General features: G+C 34.9%; 1 protein-coding gene across 4 annotated transcripts in view; it reads right to left on the minus strand.

The window, feature by feature from the left end:
* Positions 1-12,594, minus strand: part of SCFD1 (sec1 family domain containing 1) — a 107,129-nt gene that overhangs the window by 50,142 nt on the left and 44,393 nt on the right. For 3 of the 4 annotated variants that reach the window (XM_019009843.4, XM_019009844.2, XM_063697719.1), the window contains 4 exons: positions 8,721-8,860; positions 5,792-5,882; positions 5,156-5,229; positions 4,087-4,168 (listed from right to left, as the gene is read on the minus strand). The exons of the other annotated variant lie outside the window; for it this stretch is intronic. In XM_019009843.4, coding sequence (XP_018865388.1) covers positions 4,087-4,168; positions 5,156-5,229; positions 5,792-5,882; positions 8,721-8,860 — 387 coding nt within the window. The remainder of the gene's footprint in view (positions 1-4,086; positions 4,169-5,155; positions 5,230-5,791; positions 5,883-8,720; positions 8,861-12,594) is intronic. 4 annotated transcript variants of the gene reach the window in all.

The raw sequence follows: 12,594 nt of genomic DNA on the forward strand, positions 1-12,594 counted from the left end.
TATGGTTTACAGAGGGCATCAGTTAATTTGGTGTGTTAACTAAGTGGAGATCAGTTAAGAGAGTTTCCACTTTATTTTGAAAGCTTATCTTCCCCATAAAAATATAAGGCAGTTGAACCAAAAAATAAAAATAAAAAGTCAGTCCTCAGAAGGAACACTAGTAAAAAGCTAGCATTACCAACAAGGGTTAAGCCTTCTTTAGAGTACAGACATCATCACCTAATCAGATGATGTCTTTAGATCTAATTCAGTCCCTATAAGACTGTCTATAAGAACAAGTAAAACAAAAATGAGGATCCAGTAACAATTAAGCCTTGCCTCACAAAGTTTATTGATAGCTTATTTTTTACCAGCTATATCTGGTTGGTTGGAGCATTCAGATGTGGGTGCTTTTCCTCTAAGGTGGGAACACTGGGGGAAAGAACACATGATACCATTTCTCTCTCTCATCTCATCAACTATGCTTTACAAGTAGGCTTCTTTTCTTTAGGTATCTGGAGCTAAAGAGTACTTTATTCAGGTTTGCTACATAGGTGAGCTAAGAATAATTAAAACAGGCTGTCTACAAATTATGTAAGTAATCCCAGAAGCCATTCTCTAACAACCAGCAAGTGGAAAAGTTGCATTCTATGTATTAGGGATGAAAAAACAACTAAAGAAAGGGTTTAAAAATATAGATGACTCAAAACAAATGAGTATTCAACAATTTACTCTTTATTACACCCAAATTACCCAAATCACTAAAATCCTCAGAATATCAATAAAGTGAAAATGTTTCTTAAAGTTATGACAAACTGGTGTGCTCTAATTTTCCACCAAAACATCAATTGCGGGGTAACTGCCAGGACTTCTAAAAAGATTAATTTCTTCTTTAGAAAACGATTGAAGGAAATGTAAGAAGCGGTTATACTCTAAACAAAAGAAGAAATATGTAAAACTAATACAGTCAAATACTAAGAGAAATGCTGAGACCTCTACATGACACAATCTTCTAACTAGTAAAAAATATTTACAGCCAGGCGCAGTGGCTCACGCCTGTAATCCCAGCACTTCGCGGGGCCGAGGCGGGTGGATCATGAGGTCAAGAGGTGGCGACCATCCTGCCCAACATGGTGAAATCCTGTCTCTACTAAAAATACAAAAATTAGCTGGGCATGGTGGTCCGTGCCTGTAGTCTCAGCTACTCAGGAGGCTAAGGCAGAAGAATCGCTTGAACCCAGGAGGTGGAGGTTGCAGTGAGCTGAGAGTGTGCCACTGCACTCTGGCCTGGTGACAGAGTGAGACTGTCTCAAAAAAAAAAAAAAAAAATGGTGCTTAGGTGAATATATGTTCACAAATAAGTAAAGCTCAGATGGTCAAGAAATTCTGGTGAAAAGAGAAGAGATTACGGAGCAAAATATTTCTTTAATTAACATTAACATAGCCAGCAGTAGGTGGTTTAACATAGTAATGGTATAAATAAACATGCCGCTTAAAAGTAAATATTATAAGGATGGAAATTTAAGAGTTATGAAAAGTTATAAGAAGAAATTCTGTAACTAGGAATAATGAGAAATAATGAGAACAATACAGTTTATCTGCTACTTTTGACAAGGAAGAACTTAAAATATTTAAAATAAATATGCTTCTTTATCTAGGATATAAAAAAACTTCTGATTTTTAATTGGGCTTCTTAGAATGACCCAACTAGGAGTAGTGTGTTCTACAGATGACATTATTTTCCCTCTGTAAAGTGAATGTCCTCAATAGCACACTTTGTTTAAATCAGATCTTATGATGAAAAAGGATCATTAGCAAGATAATGATTCAATAATATCTATTTTTTTGGCTGGGTGTGGTGGAACGCACCAATAGTCTTAGTTACTAGGGAGGTAAGGCAGGAGGATCCTTGAGCCCAGGAGGTTAAGGCTGTATTGAGCTATGATTGTGCCACTGTACTTCAGCCTGGGTGACAGGGAGAGACCCTGTCAAAATAAATAAATAAGTGAATAAATAAAATCTATCTTTTACATAAAATCACTCAATATCTTGAATGACAGATTAGTTTCTTGGCATAAGATGCTCTGCCAGAGAATTAGCAACCCTAAAGGGAACACTTTCTTTTATAAGACCAAGAGGTCTTCAAGTAGAATTGTTTAGGTTGGGCATGGTAGCATATTAAACTATCTCAGACAGATGGCCTCTGTTAGCAAAAACTGATCTGAAAAACTCACCTAAAATCATTAGTGTAAAATTATAATAAGCACCATAGAAATTTCATAAGTAAATTACGTCTTATAAATCATTTTTCACCTAGACATCTATAATAGTTGTCTTCCAGTTCCACTTTTATTTCCAGAACTCATCGCCCCTTATCCTCCACAGTCCTCTTTATTTTAAAACATAAATCAGATCATGTCATTAACCTCTAATGAGTTATCATACTTAAATTTCTACTTTTTTTGATTCCATATCCTACCATCACTCTTTCCCTCCTCAATAAAGCACATTTGTCTTTCTCTAGGTTCTCAAACATACCAAATTTGTTTGTCGTAGGGCCTTTGCACTTCTTATTCCCTCTGCCTGGCATGGTTGGCCCTGAGATCTTCACTAATTGGCTCCTTCCTGTGATTTCTGTCTCAACTCAAACATCACCTCATCAAAGGTGATTTCACTCGCAGACTTACTCCAGAGTAGGCCTCTCAGCCATTCTCATATCCCATTGCCTCACATCACCCTGCTGTTTCTGTTGTTCTCATGTCACTAAAATGCCTGAAGTTAACTTGTTTTCTAATTTGCTTACTCTGTTTACCGTCACTACAATATAAGCTTCAAGAGAACAGAGAACTTGTCTGTCTTGTTTACTACAGTATCTTCAGGGCCTAGTACAATATACATAGAGCCACTCAATAAACATGATTGAATAAGTAAATTAACCAAAATTTTCTCAAACTATAAGTTCTAGTCTCCGACCTGAACGAAATTCTCAATATAGCTCTCTGTTGTATTTCTCCTGGTGATATATCTATACATCTATATCTGTATCTGTATCACCTCCACAAGAGACAATGACCTCAGGTAAACAGATCTGAACAGCCTTTTGCCATTTCACAGAGACACTACATATAGAAGTGAAAACATCAGCAGAATCACCTACAGACTGCAGTTCTGTTTCTATTCCTCTATGAACCTGAAAAATATCAAGTACCAAGAGGTGAAACAAAGAAAAAAAATTAGGTTGTTGGCGTAATAGTAATTATGCAGGTTTAAACTGCATGCTGCCCATTATCTATGTTAGTGCCTTTCTAATGCTTTTGTGGCTTTTAAAATTATTTAAATAATACCTTTAAGTACCTTCTCAATAAATCCCAGGTGTTATCAACTTCTCTGACAGCCAGCAATTATATTCAGCTTTTTAAACAGTTTCAAATGCATCATATAAAATGGAAAGGAGGGGTCAATATTAGCCAAGTTTTAGCTTATGGTCAATCTGCCACAGAAATTCAGCTCCAAGTGTGGAGAACAAATAACAGCAGAATACTGAAGGACTGATTAAGTAAGCTGACAATGGGGCAATCATGAACACGGTAATGAGAAAAAGAACTATAACAATATATAGAACTCCCAACATACTTGTTTCAAAATCACAGTTCAATGATACACAGTAAGAAGCCTCAATGTTAACAGATTCTCTAAATTTAAAAAGTTCAGAACAAAGTCACATAAATAAAAGTGATGTTATTAATGGATATTTTAGATAGAACTCTGGTAAAAGAGATTTCCAAATCTATTACTGATGCTGAGATACAAGTCTACTATTAATACAGTAGTATGTACAGCAGTGATATTGAGGCAGTGCAATATAATAGAAATATCATAGATTCCCACTTCTATTTACTAAACATGTGACCTTGGAAATCACTTATCTTTCTGGATTCCTAGGTTTCTTTATTTGCAAAAAAATAACTATAATACTGCTGTCTTCCATAATTATACTTCATGTTACAGTGGGGACTCAATAAGATAATGAATACTAAAGCATCTTACAAAGTATAAAACCCTATGTAAATGCAAGTCATATTGTGGGGGGGAAAAAGTTAAATTTACCTTTATATGTTCTAAAACAGCAGTGGCAACATTTGTATGGAGATCAATAAGTCTTTTTTTCTCAAGGAGTTCTGGCAAAGAACTGCAAGTATCAAAAAATTAAATATTAACCAATAAATTTTCTAAAATGATATAGACTTTATCTCATGCCTGGTGTTTCCCCTGTGGAAACTCAGAACAGTGAAACAGTAACAAGATGACAAATTAAACTATCAACTAATTTAATCTCTAGACTTGAACACCTACAGTATTTATTAATACAGGTGAAATGCTTATTTTAAAATAATCTGGCTCCCAAATATCATTATTTCGATCATTTTACTTTCTGATTCCAAATTTTGGAGGTTTAAATAAAATCAAATTAATGGAAACATGCTTTATCTGTATTTCTAAAACACATTTCCTCCCTCCTTCTTTTTTTTGAGACAGAGTCTCTGTCGCCTGGGCTGGAGTGCAATGGTGCTACCTCGGCTCACTGCAACCTCTGCCACCCAGGTTCAAGTGATTCTCCTGCCTTAGCCTCCCAAGTAGCTGGGACTACAGGCGTGCATCACCACTCTCAGCTAATTTATTTATTTATTTTTTAAAGTAGAGATGGAGTTTCACCATGTTGGCCAGGATGGTCTCAATCTCTTGACCTTGTGATCTGCCCGCCTCAGCCTCCCAAAGTGTTGGGATTACAGGCGTGAGCTACCGCGCCCAGCCTCCTCCCTCCTTAATGGCATTCAAAGTACAGAAAAAACTGTTTAACTTTTAGTTAAGAAAACAGTATCTATAATAAAATTAATAATCGCTTGCCTTACTTTATCATTAATAGTATTTTCCTCATAAAATTACCCCTATTACACAGTTCTAACTGGTGAAAGAATGAATAATCTCCTATATCTAAGAGGGAACTAAAATCAGCTTAAACATTTAGTTAAATACAATTTAGTTCTTTAAATTCAAAGTTATATTTGCTATTGCCTACAGTTTCCTACTAGTTAAAAACATTAACAATTTTTTAGTTAAATAAAAAAAAAAATCCTATCAACAGAAAGACTTCAAAGAGGATATACTGCTCACTTACCTAACAGCTGATGTTAGCTTAGCGGTATTGTCAGAAAGCATACTTATGGCTCCTTCATCCTCCCCTTCTAGTCCCTTGTAAAGAAAAAAGGTCTCAATAGCTACTCAAAAATCCCAGGCACAAGCATAAAAATCAACACATCCCTAAGATTATTGATATACCGTAAGATTTTTAAGTCACCTAGAATAGTAATTCTCCTCCTCTGAGGTGCAAGCATATATATTTTAACAGTTACGTAAAAGTTCTAGTAATCGCCAGTCTAATGGTTAGATGTCTAAATGATCAGCTGGCATTTTTGGATAAGGAGACAGGCCCAGAGACGTGCCATAGGTCACATAGCAATAAATAGTAGAGCTGAAATCTGAAGTTACATCGAAGTATGGTAGAATGAGCAGCATTGGAACATACATCTCTAAAATGATGCTACATTATATATTTTTTCAAATCATATTCATATTATTTTTTCTCTTCTCAATATTTAGATTTCTTTTTGATCACTTACGCAAGTTGAAAATATTTTTGTTATAAAAGCATTAAATGGCCTTCAATTTTTATAAGGAAAAAAACCCAAATCTCTTTATCTAACAGATAATCCTTCTCTTTCCTATAATTCTTAGAAAGCAAATAGAATCTTACCATAATGCTTTTAAGTCGTTTGACCTCATCTTCCTGTGCTCTGTAAGATTCTAGTTCTTGCTGAACTGATTCTGCAACTTCTGGGAATGGACTAAAACAGTATTGCACAAGAACTATGAGGATGACATTAAAAGACCGATTTTTGTGTAAATTCTAAAATATATACAATGAACATTTATTATTTTAAATATACTTATTTGGATTTGAATATATGTTATATATAACAAAGGCAGAAAAGATTCAGCACAAATACAACTACATATCTTTCTGATATCTATATAATACTATTTCTTTAAAATGCATATAATACTTATACATCTAAAATTTAAATTTCATTTCTATTTTTCATTAACAGTATCATACATTCTCTTCACTTATATGTTTTTAGAAGAAAAGGTAAAATATTTACATGACTGAAAATCAATGGAAGACAAGTCATATCAAATATCAATTAAATATTCCTATCCAAATTAACACGTCATGTCAAAGGGTCCATGCAACTACAAAGACAGCATTTAAAAATATCACCTGCAAGTAACTGTGAAAAAATTCTTGTAACTCAGAACTCATAATATCCCAGAACACTACCGGTAAAAATAGCACTTGGGCCACAGTTTTGGTGGCCTAATACCTGATGTCTTCTACCAGGACATTGTGGCTTAGCAGTAACTTACATAGACTTTAGGCAGAAGTGATCTGCAATCATGAGCGCTCAGGTAGAAAACACTGTACTAATCTTGACAAACTCTAGATGAATACATGTTGATCATGAAATGTTTCTTAAAATGAGTATTTTTCATCTACAGCCTAGGGGGAGGCCAGAAGCCTTTTCTCCTTTAAGAAAGAGTGAACAAAAACCTTTCCCCCCTTCCTCAGCTCTGACATCTGAAAATACCTCTCTAATAACGAGCACATTTTATCCAATGGAGACTAGCAGAAAAGACAGGAGCTCAGAAAGGATTCTGAGGAACACAGTCCAATTTTAACTCACAAGCACAGGCATTTACACCAGCTCCAGTTGAGTCTATGTTGGCAAAAAATAGCACTGAGGCCTCAGCATTGCACTGGGGAGTCAGAAACCCTTGTTCCATCTAATTATAATGGAAACTTCGTTTACAGGCAAGCTCTTACCCTCTCAGGGCCCTAGCTTTATATGTAAAATGTGTGGGTTGAACTGGATAATCCTCAAAATCTCTGATATCTTTAGGTCTCAGAGTTAACAGAGAATAATTGCTCACATTTATTAAGTGATTTTACTATACATCAAACACCATGCTAAGAATTTATCTTTTCTTTTTTTTTTTTTTAAGATGGAGTTTTGCTCTTGTTGCCCAGGCTGGAATGCAATGGCGTGATCTCGGCTCACTGCAACCTCATTTAATCCTGATGAATCTGTTGAGGTAACTATCATAACTTAACTATTCAAGGTTAAGACTGGGTGCTTTATGGTCTGCAAGACCTGGGTTTCATCCCTGGCTTTGCCAACGAAAGCTGGATGACTTGGGCAAATTACTCCTTTAAATTCATTATCTCAATCTTCTTAACAACCTTCTGAAATAGGGCAATAGGTAGAATTATTATCTCCCTATTTTACTGATGAGGAAACTGAAGCTCAGAGAGGTTTAAGTCACTTGTTTATGCTATCTCCAAGTGTCTTTGTGCCCATGTTACTATTGTATGTAAGATGCAGAGCAAAAGAGCTATTCCTACTTAATGAATATGAGGTTAAAATTCTTACTATTCAACTGACCTCTTAAATTGTTCTTAAACATATGTTCTAAAAAAAATTCAAAATTTCCATATTTGAATACTGAGATTTTTTTCTTAAGCTTTTCTCTATTAGGGAATGCCAACTTCAAAATATTCTGTATTCTCTATAAATAATGCCTCTCTAATAAAAGTAATTTCTTGTACTTCACCATTCTGGAGGGAAATGTAGATTATGGAATTCCAAAGGGAGGAGTATTATTTAAAATCAAATTTATTAAAATTAATTAAAATAGTACCTAAAACTGCCATAGTGAGAAAGAGAAAGACAGTGACTTTTCTCTGCAGAGAAAGTCAAATCTTTGTTATGGCAATTTGATTTTCCAGCTTAAAAAAAAGTTGTAAGTAAAAAAAAGATAAAACATATTAAAAACCCAGCATGTTGAACCAAGTCTATATTCTACTTCTCTTTAAACAATAAATATAAGCCCAAAAAGAACAGCTATATCAAGGACACACATACATTTTGAAATATTTTTAAAAAATCATATTTTCATAATTGTTGATGAACAGTATTCTTTTTCTCTGAGGAATAATATTTTTGTTTGTTTAGAATGATTGCTCTAGCCATAATGATCACTAGATAACTTTTATAGCAGTAACTGAGCCCATGAAGTACCCTAAACTTTAAGGGGGCATAGCATCACATGGGATATGTATATCATCTGCCCACAGTAAATCACATGCCAAATAAATGCAGTTTTATCACTCATTATTTCTAATGTACTTTGAATAAATTTCTAGGCTTTTAGGCTTAGGTACTCTCTCCACAAGTATCTAAAACAAGGTTTACATGAGGGCAACATGTAACAAAAAGGAAAAAATCACCCCCAAAATCACAAAAGCCAATTTAAATGAAAGGCAGAGATGGTCTTATAGAGTCAGTGGAGACAGCAACAAAATTGAAAAAGACTATCTGTATAGGATGATCTCATTGAAAGGAGAAGCAGTCCCTATAAAACAACAATGAACAAAAAACAACTTAGGAATCAGTGAGAAATGGAGAAATAAAGACAAATATCTACGGACTATCTAATTACAGCCCCCACTCATTGGGTGAATGAACCTACATGACCCTTTTTTTCTCAAATTCATTAAGGTGGATGACACCTTAATTTCTCTTTAAAAAAATGAATCTTTTACTTATTGATATTTTGCTTACCTTCCTTTATGTTTTTGCCAAAATTTATCAACCGGAGTTAAATCATAAGACTTCTTGTTTTTTCTCTTTGGTCTAGCACCAGCTGGAGAGTTTTCCACTCCTGAAGATTCTTCCAAATTAACCCTGTTTAAATGGAAATCCTAGGAAAAAGTAATCTTGTGTTGAACAACTGTTTTCTAAGTCTAATAAAAATAGAATCTTGTTGCCCTTTCTAATGTTTCCAAGGACAAAATATAGATTTGAAATTTAAAAGATCTCCTCCCAATCTTTTGTTACATACAAATGTAATTTTGTTTCTGTATTTTAATGAAAGTATTAAATGTATATTAAAATTTCAAACAAGAAAAAGAGAAACACATGTCAATATGCTTGTATATCCTTCTAGAAAAACACTGATGCATATAATAGCACATACACATCCTCTTAATTTTATTTTTTAAAATGGGATTACAGTGTACATGTTATATCTTTTTTCATCTAATAATACATTTTACAGCTCTTTCTGTATCTGTATACATACATTTACTTCATCTTTATCATAACTACACAGTAGTCCAATGTTTGGCTAAATCAACTTATGCAACCAGGCCTCCTGATGCTTGGTCATTTCCAGTAACAAATGTTATCTTAAATATTTTTAAACTCTTACAGAGTCAACATTCTGAAGTGTCACTTGAGTGATGAACTGCAATTTTAAAAATTACAATAGATGCTATAATAATAAGCGATGCCCCTCTTTCACACAAACTTTAAGAGTCAGGCCAGTAGTGGCTAAACTTTCTTGCCTAGGACTAATTTTATTCACATGAGGCTTGATTTTTGTACCTTTTCTGTAAAAAAAAACAAAAAACCCCCCAAAACCCAAAACCAAACCAAACAAAACCCACAAAAACCATTAGGCAAAAATAAAAGTAAGTATCTTTTTTCTTTCCCCCAACTTCTTGCATTACATCTATGGGTTCCCTCACAAATAGCCGCATTTTATGGTTCAATGCCAACTAAAGAATAGTGAAAGATAAAACATGGCTATCAACAAGTAAATGATTGATGAAGAAGGAAGACACAGTATGGAGAAATTATCCAGCATGACTGAAATATAATTATCTTAGTTCTAAGGTATCTGCTTATATTTTGAATTAATGATTATTCTAGGTCTTAGCAAATTAAATACACTGAATGCAATTCAATCTCCTTTAGATAAAACAAGGTTATCAATACTGACTCTAGGTCCTTAACATAAACCTTGTAACTTTCTCAAATAAATCTTTTATAATAGTTTATTTCCTTGCCATTTTTCTCTTTGACATAAAAAGCAGGATTTGAAAAATTACAGATGTCTACATACCCAGTAATGGGATTGCTGGGTCAAATGGTATTTCTAGTTCTAGATCCTTAAGGAATCACCACACTGTCTTCCACAATGGTTGAACTAGTCTACACTCCCACCAACAGTGTAAAAGCGTTCCTATTTCTCCACAGACTCTCCAGCACCTGTTGTTTCCTGAATTTTTACTGATCACCATTCTAACTGGTGTGAGATGGTATCTCATTGTGGTTTTCATTTGCATTTCTCTGATGACCAGTGACGATGAGCATTTTTTCATGTGTCTTTTGGCTGCATAAATGTCTTCTTTTGAAAAGTGTCTGTTCATATCCTTTGCTCACTTTTTGATGGGGTTGTTTGATTTTTTTCTTGTAAATTTGTTTACGTTCTTTGTAGATTCTGGTTATTAGCCCTTTGTCAGATGGGTAGATTGTAAAAATTTTCTCCCATTCTGTAGGCTGCCTGTTCACTCCGATGGTAGTTTCTTTTGCTGTGCAGAAGCTCTTTAGTTTAATTAGATCCCATTTGTCTATTTTGGCTTTTGTTGCCATTGCTTTTGGTGTTTTAGTCATGAAGTCCTTGCCCATGCCTATGTCCTGAATGGAATTGCCTAGGTTTTCTTCTAGGGTTTTTATGGTTTTAGGTCTAACATTTAAGTCTTTAATCCACCTTGAATTAATTTTTGTATCAGGTTCAAGGAAGGGATCCAGTTTCAGCTTTCTACATATGGCTAGCCAGTTTTCCCAGCACCACTTATTAAATAGGGAACCCATTCCCCATTTCTTGTTTTTGTCAGGTTTGTCAAAGATCAGATGGTTGCAGATGTGTGGTGTTATTTCTGAGGCCTCTGTTCTGTTCCACTGGTCTATATCTCTGTTTTGGTACCAGTACCATGCTGTTTTGGTTACTGTAGCCTTGTAGTATAGTTTGAAGTCAGGTAGTGTGATGCCTCCAGCTTTGTTCTTTTTGCTTAGGATTGACTTGGCGATGCGGGCTCTTTTTTGGTTCCATATGAACTTTAAAGTAGTTTTTTTCCAATTCTGTGAAGAAAGTCATTGGTAGCTTGATGGGGATGGCATTGAATCTATAAATTACCTTGGGCAGTATGGCCGTTTTCATGATATTGATTCTTCCTATCCATGAGCATGGAATGTTCTTCCATTTGTTTGTGTCCTCTTTTATTTTGTTGAGCAGTGGTTTGTAGTTCTCCTTGAAGAGGTCCTTCACATCCCTTGTAAGTTGAATTCCTAGGTATTTTATTCTCTTTGTAGCAATTGTGAATGGGAATTCACTCAGGATTTGGCTGTTCGTCTGTTATTTGCGTATAAGAATGCTTGTGATTTTTGCACATTGATTTTGTATCCTGAGACTTTGCTAAAGTTGCTTATCAGCTTAAGGAGATTCTGGGCTGAGACAATGGGGTTTTCTAAATATACAATCATGTCATCTACCAACAGGGACAATTTGACTTCCTCTTTTCCTAATTGAATACCCTTTATTTCTTTCTCTTGCCTGATTGCCCTGGCCAGAACTTCCAACACTATGTTGAATAAGAGTGGTGAGAGAGGGCATCCCTGTCTTGTACCAGTTTTCAAATGGAATGCTTCCAGTTTTTGCCCATTCAGTATGATATGGCTGTAGGTTTGTCATAAATAGGTCTTATTATTTTGAGATACGTTCCATCAATACCTAATTTATTGAGAGGTTTTAGCATGAAGGGCTGTTGAATTTTGTCGAAGGGTTTTTCTGCATCTATTGAGATAATCATGTGGTTTTTGTCTTTGGTTCTGTTTATATGATAGATTATGTTTATTGATTTGCATATGTTGAACCAGCCTTGCATCCCAGGGATGAAGCCAACTTGTTTGTGGTGGATAAGCTTTTTGATGTACTGTTGGATTTGCTTTGCCAGTATTTTATTGAGGATTTTCGCATTGATGTTCATCAGGGATATTGGTCTAAAATTCTCGTTTTTTGTTGTGTCTCTGCCAGGCTTTGGTATCAGGATGATGCTGGCCTCATAAAATGAGTTAGGGAGGATTCCCTCTTCTTCTATTGATTGGAATAGTTTCAGAAGGAATGGTACCAGCTTCTCTTTGTATCTCTGGTAGAATTCAGCTGTGAATTCGCCTGGTCCTGGACTTTTTGTTTGGGTTGGTAGGCTATTGATTACTGCCTCAATTTCAGAGCCTGTTATTGGTCTATTCAGCAATTCAAATTCTTCCCAGTTTAGTCTTGGGAGGTTGTATGTGTCCAGGAATTTATCCATTTCTTCTAGATTTTCTAGTTTATTTGCATAGAGGTGTTTATAGTATTCTCTGATGGTAGTTTGTATTTCTGTGGGATCAGTGATGATATCCCCTTTATCATTTTTTATTGCGTCTATTTGATTCTTCTCTCTTTTCTTCATTAGTCTTGCTAGCAGTCTATCAATTTTGTTGATCTTTTCAAAAAACCAGCTCCTGGATTCATTGATTTTTTTGAAGGGTTTTTTGTGTCTCTATCTCCTTCATTTCTGCTCTGATCTTAGTTATTTCTTGCCTTCCGCTA

This window comes from Gorilla gorilla, chromosome 15 (assembly GCF_029281585.2).
Source record: "Gorilla gorilla gorilla isolate KB3781 chromosome 15, NHGRI_mGorGor1-v2.1_pri, whole genome shotgun sequence".
NCBI lineage: Eukaryota > Metazoa > Chordata > Mammalia > Primates > Hominidae > Gorilla > Gorilla gorilla.